Here is a 19,544-nt window from a genome sequence, read left to right on the forward strand (position 1 = left end):
TTCATCCTTTCCATCAAAAAGCCCATCAGCCTCAACTGTACTTTAGTTTTAGTGCTAATTCACAAACGTAAGCATGCCAACGCGCTACACAAAGATGGCGAACATGGTATATGCCTGCTAAGCATGCAAATACAGACTTACATTGCTGCTAGCATGTTGAATTTGATTACCTAAATGAAGACAAACACATACCTGACCCTGACTTTGGAGAAGGGTTTTTTCTTCGGTCAGTCTGTCTGTCTGTCTTTCTGTCTAACGTGACTGTTTCCCTGTTAACAGCAACCTGTTGTTCTTGCCGGTAGACTGGCTAAAACACCTGGACTCTGAGATCAAAATGTGAAGCGATTGGAGTGTTAACTTGGAGTGTTAACTTGGAGTGATTGTGTGTACTGCTAACTGTTCTCAGCTCCAGATGATTTACCCACACGAGTTGCTCTGAGTTTCCCAAAAAAAAGAAGATGTATTTAACCACCGAGCTGGCTGTGTTTCATGTTCCTAAACAAAGTGTACCACCACGGATGTGGTTTTGGGAATCCCAGAGCAGGTAGTCCAGTGGATGTACTAGTATGAAAATCTAATGGGATGTATTCAGATCAGAGGGGTTTGTGTCCGTCCACTGGACTAGTGCATCCTCCCTCCCCTCGACAGTTTGTGTTGGTGCCGCAGTGCGCCACCTCTTGGTGTCTGAGGGATATTGTGGAAACTGATAGCTGATTTTCGTAACCAATATTCCTGTTTTGTCCTGTCTCTGTCCTGTCTGTCCATCTGTTTGTCCCTCCGTCCATCCGTCTGTCTATCTATCTGTCTTTTTCTAACTTCTTCCTTTGGTCTAAACTATTTTACTTGGTTTGGGCTGATTTTGTTTGGAGTTATTTATCTCTCTTCTATTTTTTCCCCCAACTTTGTTTCATTTACAAATGCTTGTAACTGTAACAAATGTTTTCTATTTGCAATTTCTGATGTGTGATGCTGTCATAACACAAATGGACATATCATAATATTACTTTGTTTCATCAAAAATGCATCTCCATGCATATTCCAATTTATTTTTATTTTTTTTACCATATCATGAAAACATTCATGCTGACTGTTTCATTTGCTACTCTGAATGAATGACCCTTCATAACTCCGCTCTGACCTTTGCCCTCTTACCTGTGCCATGTCATTTTCACGTGTAGCCACGGGTTATGAGAAGTCGCGCAGCCTCAATAATATCTCCGGGATGACGGGCGCTCCGCTGCGCCTAACTCCCATCATCAACTCCACCTTTGAGCCCTTCGAGCCGCCTGGCCTCAGGCGATGCCGCTCCCCCATTCCTTCCATCTTGTAGCATAGCCAACAGGGAGACACAAACAGCAACAAGTCAACAACAACAATATCGAATGTTTTCCTTCTTTCTTTTTTTCTGGGGAACATGCAAGAAAAGCATCAACATAGAAGGAGTGTCTCATCGACAATTGATTCATCCCAGCAGCTCTTTCATTACCATTATTCACATTTCCTTCATGATAGAACCAATAATCATAATCAATAATAGAACCACTTATCTTTTAGGCACCAGAAAGTCCTATTTTAAAACCTGCAGCATATCTGAAACCTTGCCGACTAAGCTGAAATAGACGCTTAAGCGTAAGCAAGTGTATTTTAAAATACACCAACACACTCTGACACGCCTGCCTTAATGACAGCAATATAGTCTATGTTAGTTTAGATGGATATGATAGTTGAGTTAGTTTGCCTCTCGCTTTCCGTATGCTAATTCTTGTCTGTATCCCAACACCGCACTCACACTTCAACACTTTAAGACTGAAACTTAAGAGTAGCTATTAATAAGGATTTTTCTATTACTAATCCTCAGAATGCACACACACACACACACACACACACACACACACACACACACACACACACACGCACACACACACACACGCACACACACACACACACACACACACACACACACACACACACACACACACACACACACACACACAGTGACACTATCTTATTGCTGCAGCATGCTTGTTTTTTTCATAAGAATCTCCAGAATAGGAAACATATGGTGTACAGGTAGTAAACTAAGTCAAATTCATATCTAAAAAAAAAAGAAAATAACCCAAAGTGTAGCGCGTCCACAATTTTTGGAAAATGCCTGTTTGTTTGTGTGTTTCATTGAGAAAGAACAACCCCTGTGACACATACGTATGTGCACACTCAGTTAGTTTGTTCTGTATATCCCTTTAGTACAGGGAGAGATATATATCTATTAGATCATAAATCACCTCCATAACCAACTAAAGAATGCTGCAGCTTCACCTCTGTATTTTTTTCCCTGCTCCATTCTCTGACCTCAGACTCTGCTTAGCCCCTTAACACAACACAGGCACAACACAGGACTGTGGAAGAACTTGATGAACAATTATGTTTAATACTGTGGACAGCTGGGGAACAGGTGTCTCTGTCAGAGTTGGTCGCAGGTGGTTCCCAACCTGGCACTCCTTAGGGGTTGCACAAAAAACACAACAGTTGAGAATTGATTTAGAAAAAAGATAGCACATTAGATTAAATGTAACATGACATTTTATCTGTTTTTAAATATTTACATTTTCCTTGTTACATATTGGCTTAAAAGTAGAGCAGTTTCAATATTTAGATTTAGAAGCAGACTACATTTCAGCCTGAACATCCAGCAAATTTTGATCTGCAAAACAAAAAAATGTACCCGCATTGCCAAAAATCCACAAAATGTTGGGAATCACTTTTCAAAGGGGATTAAGGGAATGCTAAGGGAGCAGAGTGTTGGTAAGACTAAACTGGGGATAGAAACATATTTTGAAAATAAAATAGACAAAAATAGCTCTTAGAAAATAGAAAAAAAACTCTTTGTGAACATACAGAAACTTGGACTTTTAACTTCACAGGAGTAGGATCTTGACCACGCCATCACTCTCACAAAGGATTTTTAGCAAAAGGCTGAGCTGCAAAGTTGGAAGACAGAGATGAAAGCTTCTCATTTTTTTCTGCTTGTTCCTTCTCTTTACTTAGCTAAGGTTAAAGGAACAGTAACAAAATAGGGTATTTGATTTATTTCAGAGGGTGAGTTGTGAAAATTGATACCAGTCTCAGAGTTTGGTGTAAAGTACTGTTCTGGAATTGGGATGCCGTTAGCCTCATTTAGCATATAGACTGGTAGCATCTTCATCTTCTCCCAACATTATTGGAAAGAAAAGCAAATATTTATTTCCACAATTGTTGAACTATTCCTTGAATGTGGCAGGGTAATTTACTTCATCTTTATCTGGAAAAGGTTTTGGGACATTGCAGCTTAGCCTGAGTGTGAGAAGCGTGGTTTTCCACAAGTCTGAGTTCATCCCACAACCATCAACACCACCACTACCACCAACAGCGTTGATAGTTGACTTGCGCTGACTCCAGTGTGACTCAGCAGCCAGTGGCAATATTTTTAGTTTTTGGCTTCTCTTTCTTTCCCTGTTTTTGCCCTTCCTGAACCCCCTCCCTCCCCCCATCCTCTTCTGTCCGTCCACCTCTTCTATGTCGGCTACGGCTGCTCAGTAGGAGGCACTGTGAACGGCTACTGGAGCGACAGCCCGTGGTAGAGGAAGAGCGGACGACAAACACCACAAGAGAAGAAGCGAGAGAACATGACAACAGAGACAGCATACAAACATATACATATGCAATGTAGATAAATGAAACTGCGGCGGTTGGACCTTTGTGTTTCTGTTCACTTATGTTGTATCTGCAGCACACGTGTGTGCATGTGGATGTTTGTTTGTGCATTAGTGTGTGTGTTTCCCTGAACCTGCATCTACCTCTCTTCTAAGATGCACAACCTGGAATAATATTTTTGCTCCTACATGACATTTTAGTTTTGATAAATTTTTTTTAGTCACAAGCTTTGTGCGAGCACATAATGATGTCATCTTTCTGTCAGTTAGTGTACTTTTGTTTCTATTAATCTAAGGTGTTTTTCCCCAAAATATCAGTGTTATTTTTCTTTTTGTTTTAAACTGTAATCTTCTGATGTCGCAGAAATGTTATTGATTCTTTTGAAAAAAAAACAACAATGTCAGACTTGTTCATTGTTTTACGGTAATCGTGCCTGTTGCTTCAATGTTTAAATCTCTTGTACTCATCTCGCGCTCTCACCTTCCTGCTCCCTGACAGAAAGTAACAGATAGCTGTCAGTTAGATGGAAATCATTCCCTTTGATTCACAATCTATTCCCATCAGAGCAGCATAGACTCCTTCTGTACTCCGACGTATTTACTTCCTGTTACTGTTTTTTTTTTGCATTCAAGCTGGGAGTACTGGGAGGTGAGAGTTCCAAATGAGGACGTTGTCTTAAGAGCATATTACTGGTAATTTAATGAATTACGGTATGTTATGAGCAAGGAAGCGATTGGCCTAGTTCAGATTCAATTCTTGAAGCAAGGGGGAAATAACTGGTATAGCTCTGTCCAAGTGAATACAAAAAAATGCACATTATATCATTTCAATTAATATGCATAGAACGAAAAATACATAGCACATAATATTATCATTTACAATTTCTTTTGGCCAGAATAAATAAGAGAGAGTTTGTTTATTAAATCAGCTGAAAAGGTAGCAATATAGTTTTCGTATATATGTATTTTAGTACCAGGCGAGCTGTTTCCCCGCTGTTTCCAGATGCAATGCTAAGCTAAAGTAATTGCTTCCTTAGCTCATCTCCCTCTCAAAAGATGTGAATATGTTTTTTCTTTCTTTTTTTTTTAATGTCGAGCTATCACTTTAACATCATGTGACCCTAATCTTGGGTCACACAGGGGTTTTTCTGTTTCCCATATATCCCCATGCTCAAGCCAGGCTTCACTAGATATATACTATGCTAGTTGGAGAATATTTTAAGCCCCAGTCCTGTTAAACACACCACACCCACATGCACACACAGCCACACTCACACAAAAATAGATGTAAACACACACTCCAGTCTCTCTACTGAACCTGTCTATCGTTTCTGATCATTTCATTCTCCCCTCACCCACCTCTCCCTTCCCAACGTCCACTTGTCGCGAATGCATCTGCCGCTTCCCCAAAGGCCACTGCTGACTGGTCGCTTTTGTCACGATGATTGTACATATGTAAAGTTTGCGTTGTATATGAATTTGCATGGGTTTCCATTGCAAGCAATAAGGATACTGATATGACTAATAATGTGAGGAGGTTTGATAGGGTTTTAGTCTCGAGCTTAATGAATGTGTATATATCGTCTAGGCTACTAAGAGTGTGTATGGGTGTGTGTTAAGATGCATACATATGCACTAACAAAGCATGCAGGACAAAAAAATGTTCCCCTCTTTGAATGCAAGAAGAGGGAGGACGGGCTGACATTATGCATGACGCTATTGGTCGGAAGAGACCAAGTTAGGTACTGTAACGGGGCCGGGTGGGGGTGGGAAAGTTTATTTTTGCAGGACGGGGCGGGGTTACATTTATAGTCGGTCTTGTATAGCTGCTTTCTTATCGAAACTTGAGAGACTTATGATAAGAGAAACATATTAACAATCGTAGCTTATGATACTTTTTTTTTCTTCTTCTCCTTTATTTTTTTTGCTTCTCTTTTCACAGAGAACTGTTCTGAAAGCCCCGCGCTTATCAGATATATGCAAAAAGAAGCAGTAACTGTGAACTAACGCTAAGACATGAAAAACAAATCCAGCTTCTTCCATTATTGTCTTGACTCTTCTTCTGCAAGAGGACAGAGAGACCGTTCTTCCCCAAGATATCTCCTCACCAAAACTCCCCTCTCCATTTGCCTCATTCTACCGCTTCTTCATGGTCCGTCTATAACTTCATCTTACCCACTTCATCTTTCATTTCCTTCCAACCTGTTCTCTTGAATTTTAAGTGCAGTGGTTCAAAAGAAGGACTCCTCTGCAATGTGAGAATGCAATGATTCAACATAAGCAGCCACCAAGGACGAGGATCAGGGCCAGATTAACCTGTGAGGGTTCCTTCGGGCAACCCTGAGACCAGTTTCGTGTGAAAGGGGGCTTGACTTGCTATTTAAGTTTGATTTAAATAAATTGAATGCAGATTTATTGAAGAATACTCACCGTGTAAGTATAATATAGTATCACACCGAATGTGACATGACTTTGATTATTAGACACCATTTTTAAGACAAACCACTTTACTGGATTACTTTGCAGTCTAGCCTATACTGTTAAGATAATCATCATCCATTTCTATTGCAAACCTGAAATACTTTTACTCAAGCAGAATATAAATCACAAGGCTTGGCTATCAGTCAGTATTGCACTGGTTGCCTCGACAAAAAGTAGGTTGGATTTCTCCATCAGATTTTAGATTATTGCAGAAAATGCAATTGGCTGAAGTAAACACGTTTAGTCACTTGTGAGCAAATCATTTTTTAAGACATAAAAGCTTCAAAACTCACCAGAGGGGTATCGAGGTATTGAGGTATCTAATGTCTTAGAACAAAATTATATACTTTTTTTTCTCATTTGTGTTGACCACAGACCTCATTTGAGGAATCCATCTCAAAAACCCATTGACTTTGAAAAGAAAGAAGTTTAATGCTAACCCGTTTCCAGGCTTTAGGACTCATCCCTGCAGCACTCACAACCCCCTCACTCCCCACCGTCTCATTAAAAATGAAAAACAATTGATTTTATGAATGCATCCATGTCTCATCCTCAAACTCCCAATTTTTGGGACGGAATGTCTTGTTTAACTAATATTCTGGTCAATCCAGTATCAAATGCAGCATAAGGTCAAACAACTAGAAGACCCAATAGAATGGTAACATTACATTGTGTTATGCAATTCCTGCTGAAACAAGTCCATAGGTATAAACCAGAAAGATTAATTTACAGTCAAATAAGCGAGGTAATTATAAATCTTTTTTTATGACTTACCATTTCAGTTTATATTGTGCTCAAACTGCTTTCTCTAAAAATCGAAAAATATTACCAAACAAATTTGCTGATTCATTTGCCGCAAAAGATCTTTGAAGAAGTTCATTTCTTATCCACTGAGAAACCACACTGCAGAGGCACCCCTTCAAAATTCAAACATTTTTTACTTCTTAAATTTCTAAAGCTTCTGCCCCTTGTTGCCAATGTCCCTCTCCTCCCCATCCTTTCACAACTCAGGTATCTCTTTCTCAATCTCCCCCTCTGTGCACCCATGTGTCTGTCCACCCACAATTCTTTTAAGATGTACTGTATGTATGAAAAAGAGGGAGAGAAAAGAAACAATGTCAAGTTTTCTTCTCTCTTCTGTCCTTATGAATTCCATGTGCTCTGTTTTGTGGCGCTTGCCCCCCTCGCCCCATTTAAAAAAAATGCTATTTTGCTTTCCTTGTCCAACTGTGCTTCCTGTCTTCTCCTTGTGTGGTTTCTGCCCCGTCTTTCTGCCCTTTCCCGATAACCTTGTCCCTCTTTCTGAGAGACTTCATCCCCGACACACCATCCATCCCCTTTCCCACCTGAAGTCTCTCACAGCAAAAACCAAAAAGGGAGTAAAATTGGAGCACCTTCGCGTCTGAAAAAGAAAAGTTTGGACAGACACTGGATTTCACCAATGAGGAAGACAGGAATGGACATTTAGATGAATGGAAAAAAAACAGACTCCATGTAGCTCGGGAGAACAGGGAAAAAAATGTGCTGTGAAATGATGTGTACTGAATGGATTGACAGCCGAGCAGCGTCAGAGGGAGGAGATGGAGTAAGAAAAATGTTTGGGGAAGATGTAAAAGTATGGTGATGAGGAGGAGGAAGGAAGGAAAGAAAGAAAGAAAGAAAGAAAGAAAAGAAGCAAACATCGCTTCTTCATGTAAGAATGTGTACCTCACCGTTGCTCTCGTGCACCGTTATTGCTCCTTGTTGTCGTGTTTCCTCACCTGTGCGTGATTCAGTGTTGGTGTGACATTTTCGTTTTCTGTATGTTCCATTCTGTGTGCCGTTTCCTTCCCTTTTTTCTTTTTTTCGTGTGTGTACCACACCTGGGTCAAACAGCCTTCGCAAACACCAGCTCATTTCATCCCACACAGGTGCAGAGGAATTGTCATCCGGGGCAAACACAAACGCACCGGAGTGAAATGAATTAGAATGGAGCTGACTTGAGGCAGCCACACCCTGATGGTCAAAGTGGGATGAAACAACAACAAAAAAAAATTGTTATTTGGCCTAGGTCTGGTCTATACATGTGCAGGACACACCAACTGAGATGTTCCACTCTCAGCTCTTGGTCTGGATTTCATGCCCAGTCCTGGTTGGCTGCAGTCCTCTAGTTTGAGCTTTGAAATCTCTTTTATTTTATTTTGCCAAGTCTGTGACCTCAATGTCCTTTGGGCTCATCAAGCTTCTTAATTAGTGTCCAAAGATTTGTTATATCAGAGGACTTAGCAGCCCCCCAAGGACTCTGCCGATTGTATCCGTGTGTGTGGGAATTACAGAGACGGCAAGAGAGGCATTAGTGTGTGTCACGTTCAAGCTCTGTGTTCTTGGTGTTCTTGCATGTTGGCCGGGCTGGGCGATTCTTGCAGTGGTGTCTTTTCTTTGCTTTGTTGGTGTGTTTCGCCCTTATTATTTCCTTGCCTTGGTGTGCAGTATCATGCTGCTGGTATTACAACTATTTCTATACTGAGCACCACTAGAAACTAGAGTTTAAAGTTAGGAACACACGGTCTGCCATCGTAGAAGTCTTTCAATTTCTACATTCTTCCTACGACCTGATAAGATTCTGTTTGGAAAGCAGTATTAAAGAATGATGGGTTTCTACAATGGCTAACACTGTCTATCTCATTTACGATGAAAGAACCTCTTTCCCAAGAGCATCTTTTGAATTAAATCTTTTGATGGCATTTGTTTGCTGCATCATCAGTGATTGCAGTTACAGCACTAAGTAGTATTCAGTTTCATATGTTATAAATTTGACATAAAAAAATAATAGCTGCAGCTTAGTTCAGCTACGAAAAAAAAACCCCACCACTAGGTCCACTTATTAGCTTTTCCTGAAGCTTTTGACCACATCTCACCGTCTCCATCTGCAGATGTCGTCATCTGTCATTATCACCTGTCAGTGATAAAAGAAGCACTTGAATAAGATCCAAACAAATACTTTGTTTCAAGTAAAGATCCTGGAACAGAAAAGTGTACAGAAAAGTAAACGTACAAGTTATGTCGAGAAATTGTCCTTCTCAGCCAAATTAAAATTATTTTACACACGCGGTTCCTTATTAGTCATGTATCTCAGTTAGCAGCTGTCAGGGTGAAGCTCGATAAGCAGTTTAACCTGGGGTCAGGTCAATCTAAGGAGTTGTAAGATGAATAAATGTGATGAGATATACATTATAGATCTTATACCCCATCTATATTATATTTTTGGGGACTTTCCTCTGATATTTGCTTATTCAAATAAACCATCAGAACAGTTTGAACTTCTACCAACTCATCTGAAATATGTGACGAGTAGCCCCCGACTACATAAATGGGCCACAAACCAAAACTAACAGATTGTAAATCACTGGCTTAATCCTGACTTGTGGTTGAAAGCTTTAAAAAAAGATACTTCTGCATAAAAGCCCCAAATGTAAGATGTACACCAACAAACAAGTGATCTTTCCCCTTCTTGATGCTTTTGAGAAACAGGCCTACATCTATTGCGGTTCCACACTTGACCTCAGAAAGATATAAAGTACATTTTTAAGAAAAATGGAAATCAAAACAATCGGTAAAAGTATTGGATGGTGGGTAAAATAATTGTCAGTTATTTTTGTCTCATTTTGTGTACTCAAATCTCCTGGCCAACACTAACTGACTGTGTTGTGTTACCCCAGCTGTTCCGAAATCCATCACTAAGTTTGAAGGTCTTCCCAGAATTCATAAATAACTGTTTTATTACATCAAATTGCACCATTAAAAGTAAAATTTGTTATAATTATTATTGTAATTATTAATTTGTAAAAACTTTAGTGAGCATGGAAACATCTATTATAAAAGCAAGAAGTCATCAAAGCAAGCCAAAATAACCATAATAACCATTTTTTAAATAAATGTAGGTATTTGGGTTTAAGTATGCCCATATGATAATAGTGTGTAATAGAGTAACATATATCTCACTACGCTAACTTAAATAACGCTATTCGCTCACTTAGTCAAATGTTATTAGCATCACGTTTTGTAACTTAAGCTAGATTGTGCTATTTCTGTGAACTGTAATTCAACATTGTCAAGGTTTAAGTCATTTTTATTGCTACCTCTTTTATTCCCCCACTCTAAACAGGTAATATAGTAGCTTAGCTTCGCATAACGTTAGCTTTGTTAGTTGGTCCAGATACTCTAGCTACACAACAAAAAACCCCAAGTGGGTGTACTTTTATAGTAACAACTTATCTCTAGGTAAGAACTATAGTTAATGAGAAACCAGTTTTAATATAACGCCATTAAATTAAACACGTTAGAAGTCTGCTATGTTGGAATTTACTAACGGCTGGTGCAACTGGCTCAGCAGATGCCATAATGAATGATTACAAAATCAGAGACTACAATACTTTACCCACCAGGATCTTTCCAACACTGTGTGAAATGGGCTTTGACCTTGAACTGCACCAGACCTGGATGTTATTAAGTTAGCCTACAGTTAAAATCTGAAGAAAAAACTGTTTGTAAATCATTACAAAAATGCTTCATCTGAAATATCTAAACCCTTACTCATCTACAACATGGTGTTTTGTAATGAACCATAATGTTTTGATGACATTTGTGTGAGCTGTACACTCACACACAAAAAAAAAACACATTCATTATTAAATTAGCTTTCATCAAACATTATGCCATGGTCTGGTGTATGAGGGTCAGGAGTCATGACTTATTTACTGCAAATCCTCAGTAAATTCTCTTCTCTTTCTTCCCTTTCAGTGCTGAGTTTCTAACCCCCCCCCCCCCCCACACCCCATCGCCCCCTCTTTTCCTCTACAAGAAGAGGAAAAACAATACAACGTTGGGAGTGCTGAGCCTACATCTCCCCTAACGAAGTTCACTGTAGAAACCAGGAAGAGAGATAGAGAGAAAGAGAAAGAAAGAAGACGAGCGGTGGAAATCATCACTGATGCACTCTGACCTGAACATTTTCATCAACCGTCTGATACATTCATATGCAACCCACCTGTGATCCCAATGAATTTAAAGGGGTCACAATCACATATAAGCTATTTTTAAAGATGGGAGCAAAAATAACACAAAAAAACAACAATCCCGCCTCTTTTGAACTGATTTCCAGAGCAAACCACAGCATGAATGCTCCCCTATGACAGACTTGGATTTGGAGACCATGCAATGGGGATACCCTCTATTTTACTTGTGTTGTTGCTTTACTCTTTTTTTTTCAAAAAGCTTCGTCTGCAGCTGTTGATTCCCAGTTGGATGCCTCATTATTTTGGCACTCCAAGCACTATGCAAGGTGACGGGTGGTCCATTGTGATGTCTAACAGCTCCCGGCAGAGACCAATCCGGTGTCGGCACAAATCTCTGTTGAGCTACAGGACCTTTAGCAAGCGGGCTGAAATCTACTCATACATATCAGAAAACATCGACCACATCATACGTACATTTAAATTGATCCTGTATTTGATATCATCCGAAATCTTCCCGGAGACAGTTGACATCTTAGGGTCTTAATGTTCAACGGATCGGTTTGAATACTGAGAACTTGACAAATGTCAAAGAGACAGTTGTCATCCACTGGTGATGGAATTAATCCAAAGACACATACGGATGGACAAACCCGGATGAGACAACCGGCCGTGACATCTGCCAGCTGAAAAGCGATGATGTGACTGGCCCTCTTTCTCACTCTCTCTTTCCCTCTTGAGTGTTTACAGTATCTTGACCCTCCCCCCTCCAACCCGCTGCATATCGGCATCGCTGCTGCTCCTCCTCTTTAGCAAAACTGCATGGCATGAACAAAACCAATTAAAACCAGAAGAAAGACAGCCACAAACATAATGGATGGATTTCAAAATGGGGGTTGGCTGTCGAGAGAACGGACGGAGTGCACGAGAGAAACCATCATTGTTTTTCTTCTTTTTTTTCAGGCAGCAATGTCAATGCAAAGTCATCATCCACTTTTGACCCCCTCCCAAACTGGCTGCTAATATTTGCAAAACAGCATCTCATGCAGCAAACTGCTGTCTCAGAAGGCATGATGGATGAGGAGGAGCCCCCACCCCTTCTAAGGGAAAGAGGGAGGGGGGAAGGAGATTTCTGCAGACCATACACTCTATACCTCTGGGGATGTGGGGCGAGAAGATTGAAGCTTTTTAAGGGAAGCAGGTATTCAGCAGGAGCGGGAGAACATCTTTGAGAAAGTATTCTAGGGACAAAAAAAAAAAATGGTAACGATTGCAAATTAGAAATGCATTTTTATGACATTGTTTACCAGCATGAATATTCTGCATGACTTCTGCAAGCCATTCTGATCTCCCCCATCAATAACAGGGCTAGAAATTGAGAATTTAAATGTGAAAACTTAACAAAATTATGTTATATGCAACAAATTAAAACAAATGTAGGATTATGTAAAAAAAAAAAAAAAAAAAAAGGAAAAGAAAAAAAGGATTTTCTCAATTTTTCTTTATATGATAAAACACAAATGATTAAGAAAAAAAGGGTTGCAAAATCCTGTTTTATTTTCTTCACAACAAAAACTTAGGAGCCCTACCTCACCCTAACCCCTCTAAAATCCCAGAAGACTCCTCCCAACTACTGCAAGTATTTATTCAGCTACAACAAGTTTGTCTACTACTTCAACTTCTCACCCGACTGCTACTCTGCTTCTTCTTCTTCCTCCTCCTCTTCTCTTTCTTCTTCCTCTTGTAGCCTTTTACCAGAACCCTTATCAGAAACTCTCTCCAATGGCAGCTGTGTGTGTCCGTCTCACAATGTGGACCCAGGACTATCAAAATGAGCTTGTACTGGACTGTGCCGTCCACTCAGAGATGTCATTGATCAGCGCATTTCAATTTAAAATGTCTGTTGTTCCATTCTTTTGGATATCTTTCTTGACCTTGATATCCAAGGCAACGCCACACTCTCAAGGTAAGAAGGATCATCAGAAGTCTTGGGTCAAGGATATGTAAGGAAAAGTTCAAGTTGTGACAATGAAACATGTATCTGAAAATGTATAAAATGGCTGTCTCATCATCCAGGGTTGGGATTCAAATTACTTTATGATGCATGGGGTAATGGTTGAAATTGTCAACATATTTTGGATCTAGAACTGAAGTAGGAACAAGCAGAGGCCGTAGCCAGGGTGTCAGGAGAGCCCAAATGCCCTCTGCTCAACTGTAATACAATTTTGAATTGAAAAAAACAAAACATGCATAATTCAAAAAGACATTTAAGAAAGTATTACGGCCTAAAATCTATCAAATTAAGTCCAAAAACATTTCCCAATTTATGTGAAATACATAGAAAATGACCTTGAACCTGATCGAACACAAGGAGAGATAATGTATAGTTAATGAGATTCAAACAGATGTCATCTGCAGTGTTTGCTCCAGTTTACCAAAACTTCCCTTTGACTCTTGATGTTATGGTATGTAGCCACAATATTGCTCGAGTAAAGCTCCCATTTCAATACAAATTCGTTGAAATTGGTATTATATTAAAATCTTCTTGGCTGATAATACTGACTTTATTGATGAGCTCAATTTAACCACTGTGAGACTACAGTCACACCATATCTTATCAGGGTCAGGACTAAAATTGTAACACACAGACAACATGTACATGCTGCTGGTATAAGCAAAGACATACAAAGGTTACATTATCCTTGATCGTGACCCGATTTGAAAAACAAGTTATTGGTTTGTGAGAATGTACGCAATAACACCAAAAGAAGATGTTTAGCATTGAGCTCAGCCCAACATTAATGTGTGAACAACAGCTCCTGTTCATGGTGGTTCCCCATTGGGTGAGAGGCAGCCATTTTGGCTCAATAGGTTTGGCTAAGTACCCATATCATCAGGAGTAAAGATGTTCTGCTCAGCTCTGGGAGAAAACAGTATTTCTTGGAAATCTCTGGATAGTTTGAGAAAATGTAGGTAAACCAAGAGAAAACTACACAGAATTGAAATGGCTTCAAAGGTGGCAGAAGCATTTTGAGTGGAGGCACTAGACTGATCTGTTATCACAAAAAAAACTTAGATCGTGCTGGTAATTGTTTTTTTGTCTTCTAATGTCTTTTTTTAAAAACTTATGTGAAAATTAATGTTTATTTTTTATGCCGTTTTATTCATGACATTTGTTATGTTCATAACTGAACAGGCCTTGCCGGCCAAGGGTAAAGGGCCCCTTGGCCAAGAACCTCTGTTTGATGTGACTGAAACCATTAGTTCTTAAAAAGTCAATTAAATTACTACAAATGGACACAACATTACCACAACATGAATCAAAAATAACCACAAAGAGAACCAAAACTACTTCAAAGAAACACAAAAGCCGTACAAAGATAAGCAAAAGGTCTACAACTACAAAGAGACTAAAAAAAACATGCAGTCTGACTGCAAAGAGATGCAAAACAACTTAAAAAAACAACAATAAGAAGATTCAAAACTACCATAAAACAACCGAAAAGACACTCAAACAGATCATTTTTTCTGGGCTTTTAACATGGTTTTGACCCGGGTCTGTTGTCTCCATGCATGTAGATTTTATTTTTGTGGCCGACAAAGTAGGGCATGAACATAAACACTTGTCCCCTATTAAATCTCTGACGCTATTGAATAACAGAAAACAGACATTTGACGTGGAAACAAATCTGCCCTCTCCTGTTGTCACTGTTTTTACCAAACTAAGTGTGAGTCAGATAATTTCATCAGCAGAAGGGCTATCGAGCTAAATAGGCTACCCTTGGGATTTGTGGACATACAGAATTCGTTTCTATGTATGTTAAACGTCATATTGCTAGGCTGCTAGGGGGACAACATTTTCTGCAAGACAGATGTTACATTCTTTGTATTGAAATTAATTCTTGGAATTGGCAAGTAATCCCCTGTCTGGTTACAAATTTGGTTTGCACTACGTTGTGCATTATGTACTGTTTGGTATCCATACTCTGTTAAAAGTTACTCTATGTCGTCCCATTCCACAGCGGAAAACGTTTTTGGGACATTGACACTATTCTCTGTATCATTCTAGAGTCTAAAGTCTTGACAAATTACATGCGGCCAAAACTCGAATAGAAAACAGGGCCTATCTCAGGTATACACTGTATCAGAACTCTGAGAGGTGGAATGTTGAGATATTATGATGCTGCAGTATGTACTTTCAGGAAAGTATCAAGTTTCAAATAATAGTTTCGAATAAACATTGCGACCCTTTAGTAGAAGTAAATCTTTCTGTATTTTGGTCTATACCGTGTCCAACTGGCCTTCTACACTGTACAAGGTCTCATTGCTTCAAGGGGGTTCTTATTTTTTATGTCGCACTGTATGTGACAGGCATCAGTCCAAATGTTATCTCAAGTACAGCTTCAGAAATGTCAAAAATAATAATAGCCTACCATATGCAGTACTGTAGCTATACCAAGGTGAACGCAACTTCTTTCATTGTCCTAAATTGATTTGGTTATATATTGCTTTCACCATTCGTTTACATGTCATATATGTTGACCTGTTTCGTAAAACATGCAATTATGAAGAATTATGACCATGAAGATAATGACAATGATAAATGCTTTTGTGACTAAGCATGCAGTGAACAGAAAGATAGCTTTAGCTTCATGGCATTGGTTTGATGGACAAAAACTGTTTATGTGTCTCAGATGGGGTTTAGTCAGAAGGGCAAATGTGGCCATTATAGAGACCTGAGAAAAAAGATGCATAACCAGATAATACACCTGTCTATGCAGAGTGAATGCCTACAAGGCAACTTCTGTCATGGCCCTCACCCGTCTCTGTAGATGTAAAACGTAAAAGTTTTTTAGCAATAAAACAGTAAAAAAAATTGCCAATAATGTTATTACAAAATTGCCCTTAATATTTTGTCTCAACTTGCATGCTGTGAAAGTGATGGAGCATACTACATACATGTATTGGTCGTCCATAAAGTTAGGAGTCTTGTAAGAGGCAGATTAAGAAAGCCAGGGCTGGCTCATACCATTCACATAATGCAACATAATAGTGTTGCTGCAATGTGAACTCAGTAGTTTGGAACGCAGGCTCGGTTAACAGTAGTCATTCACAAATAATTTGGTGTAATGCAATGGTCATGATGATTAATTCTATCTGGACTAAACTGATTGGCTAAGGCCTCAGGGAAACCATGATGGTCCAACCAGAAACTCCCCATGCAGCATAAGCTACAAACAGCAAGCACAAACATTGAAAAATGATTTATTGACATTGAAAGGTTGAGAAATCCACCAATCCTGTGGTGCCCCGCAGAAATTACCTCTGTTGCCCATTTTGAGAAAACACACAGAGCGAAGGTAGTCAATATCTCCAATGTCTTCTTTGAGATGGTTCATGGGATATGGGAACATTGGATCCACCCCTCTCCCGCCATACATTTCCTCAGGCATGTTGCAACCTAAATTATTTATAAAAGAGACCTATACGGCTGTAGAAGGAGTGATGGGTACGCAGTTCTAGACAGTCAAATAGAAACCTTGATTATTCCACTGCAGTGCAGTGGGGACAGAGCAATAATGGTATAGGGTCTTTTTTTATTAAGGTTTTGGTTCTGTGTGCGTACGAGTGTGTCCAAGAATGTGTATCTTTGTCTCTATAAATGATTTGTGTGTAAGAAAAGAAGCATGCTGTGCAAACTGAGCTAAGCCACACCCCTGTGAGAAGACTGGCATCTGAGCTAACCAATAGTGCAACTTTACTTGAAACCCAAACGACGACCAAACATATCAGGACAAGATGCTTAGGAGTGTCTCTGCCCACTGTCACCCTACCCCCACCCCACCTTCATTCAATGCTGATGGAGTTTTAGAGGCCAACCTACATATGTTTCAATAAGCCTGGAGCAATCTGATTGGTGGGTAGTGCATAAAAACAAGGCAGAAATAGTTTCTGCAAACTAAAATGGTTTCGACTAAAATGATCTCGACTAGCTGATTTTGGCCGAGCTCTGCTAGCCTTCGCTGTGTGGATAAACTAAACTCTTACACTTTAGACTAAATATATTGCCTCAAGTTCACAATATTTTGTCACTCTTTACAAGTTGAAGAATGGACTTTAATGCTCAACTTCAATAGTGCTCTGTTTCAGCAAGTTGGGTTCTGAAACTCCTGTCTGCATTTCTTGCAGCAACCTCTCCTTCTCTCCATCCCATACTCCTCACCTCTCTCTCTCTCTCTCTCTCTCTCTCTCTCTCTCTCTCTCTCTCTCTCTCTCTCTCTCTCTTTCTCTCTCTGTGTCCTTCCCTCCTCTTCCCCTCCTCCTCTAGTCCAGTTATTTTGAGGAAGAAGCTTCTTTTTGCATCCCTTGTTCTTGTATTTTTATATCCTATTTTTTTGTTTTGTTGGAGATGAATTCTAAATGCATGCGTGGGAAACTTTAAAATGATGACTTAACCTAACTACGAATGGCCATGTGAAGGGAAGCCTCTCCTCCGTTAGGGCAGGAAAAAAGTTTGTTCCCTCTTCCTTTCTCTGTCTGGATAGAAGATGCTGTGACACGCTCTTTCACTTCTTTTTTTTATTCTCATGCTTCTTTTTATGCAGGCAGGGGAATTCTTCACATAGGCACTTTCACAGGGCAGCAGACTGTGATTTGATCATTTTCTGGAGGCAAACAGGCTCAGTTTCATGAGTCCAATCATGGTTTTCCAGAGGATTCACAGCATCGTTGTCAAGGCTTTGGTGCTTTTTCTTTTAATCACTTCACCATTTCAGAATATATTCTATATTTTTGAGTCATATTTCTCTTAATTTATTATTTTACAAATTTTACTGAATCATGGATATTGAAGTCACGGAAGACAAAACTCACCAGTTGTCCGTTCAAGTCAAATTAATCCACTCATTTCAGGGTTTTCGTTCCTATCGTGTGCTCATTTTGCTGTGCCTTCTCTGTGCCATTTTCCTTTTTTTTCAACAGGAAAACACATTCTGAAAGCAGCTGTTTGGACAGTCTTTAGATAGACACGGTGGGGTCCATTTCCCTCTTGGCCAATTGATTGATTAATCCATTGATCAATTGATTGGTTGATGGTCAACATGGATCAATATTTGTTGCGTGTCGTCTGGAAAGAGGCAGAGAAAATAAGAAGGATCTCAGAGACAAGAGGCTTCCCTCCATTAATGAATGGGGGTTGTGCTATAAATACTGATGCTGGATATTATTTTATTGTCACTACACTGGAGAGAGAAAAATACAATTAAAAGAATAAAGAACTGTATAAAATATATTTCAATGGAATGTTTATTATTTACCTTTTCTATTTTTGAAACATGTAAAGAACAAAAAAGGTGAAACTGTAACAATTCAACAGCATTTGTGAAAAAGAGACTTATAAAAACAGTTCTGTTGTTAAAATGTATGAAGGTTTGACTGTGAATGCTGATTTACCTGAGCAACTCTTCTCCTTTACTGATAGGATAAATAAAAACCAGATGAATACTAAAAAATGAATAATAAAAAAATACTGGGGAAAAAGCAAACAAATTCAGTTTAAAGAGAAAACATAGAAAACGTTAATAAAAACATTAAAAGCTTATGCCAAAACTTTCCAATTGTGTCTTCTGTTTTTTTTTGTTGTCACTCGCTTCTTTCTAGCTTTGATCAATTTCACAGTGTTTGCATGATAAGCTACTTCAACAAATTTCACAAGTGGATATTGTACTTTTTACCTCACCACATTTATTTTATAACATATAACTTTGCTGATAAAGAAAAACAGTCGATATATGAATTACAAAGCATAAGCATGCTTTGTATTTTATATACCGATCCAATTAAACCACCCAACAGTTCTAAACTGCGAGTTTTGCAGCCAAAACCAAATGAAACGCACCAGGCTGTTTGAGCCGCAGCTTTGCCACAACTAATGGACTGTAAAGCGCCGTCAAACACACAATTCTTTGAAACTGCTTTGAAAGACTTGTGTGACTAAGGTCGAACAGTTTAAGCGGATCGCATGATCCTCCTCGCAGAGATAATTAATAAATACTCAGCCTTAAACTCAGCCTTGCATGCCAAATCCTCCTATGTTTAATGTTTCTGAAACAATAATACTCACTCAGCGTATATGCATATTAGCGACAGGTATTTTGAAATCAAAGTTTTGTGTGCGTCACTCCACATTTGCAGAACGTTTATTTTTTTTATTTGTGTGAGAAGCGATACGGAATGAAGATGATTACAGGCGACCAGGAAATGCTGGAAAGGAATTGTGTCTGATTAAAAGCTGATGAGAAATCCCCCCACCCAAAGGCGTAGGTTTGGTCTCCATCCATCCATCCATCCATCCATCCATTATCTTAACCGCTCATCCTCATTA

General features: G+C 39.2%; 1 protein-coding gene across 1 annotated transcript in view; it reads left to right on the plus strand.

The window, feature by feature from the left end:
* The window catches only part of LOC137786247 (voltage-gated potassium channel KCNC1-like), a 90,686-nt gene extending 71,909 nt beyond the window's left edge, over nucleotides 1-18,777 (plus strand). Inside the window, exon 6 of the mRNA XM_068577989.1 lies at nucleotides 1,179-18,777. Coding sequence (XP_068434090.1) covers nucleotides 1,179-1,330 — 152 coding nt within the window. The 3' untranslated portion in view covers nucleotides 1,331-18,777. The remainder of the gene's footprint in view (nucleotides 1-1,178) is intronic.
* The last annotated feature ends 767 nt before the right edge of the window (nucleotides 18,778-19,544 follow it).

This window comes from Clinocottus analis, unplaced genomic scaffold (genome assembly GCF_023055335.1).
Source record: "Clinocottus analis isolate CAN_PGR_092001 unplaced genomic scaffold, fCliAna1.0.p SCAF_16, whole genome shotgun sequence".
In the NCBI taxonomy this organism is placed as follows: Eukaryota; Metazoa; Chordata; class Actinopteri; order Perciformes; family Cottidae; genus Clinocottus; species Clinocottus analis.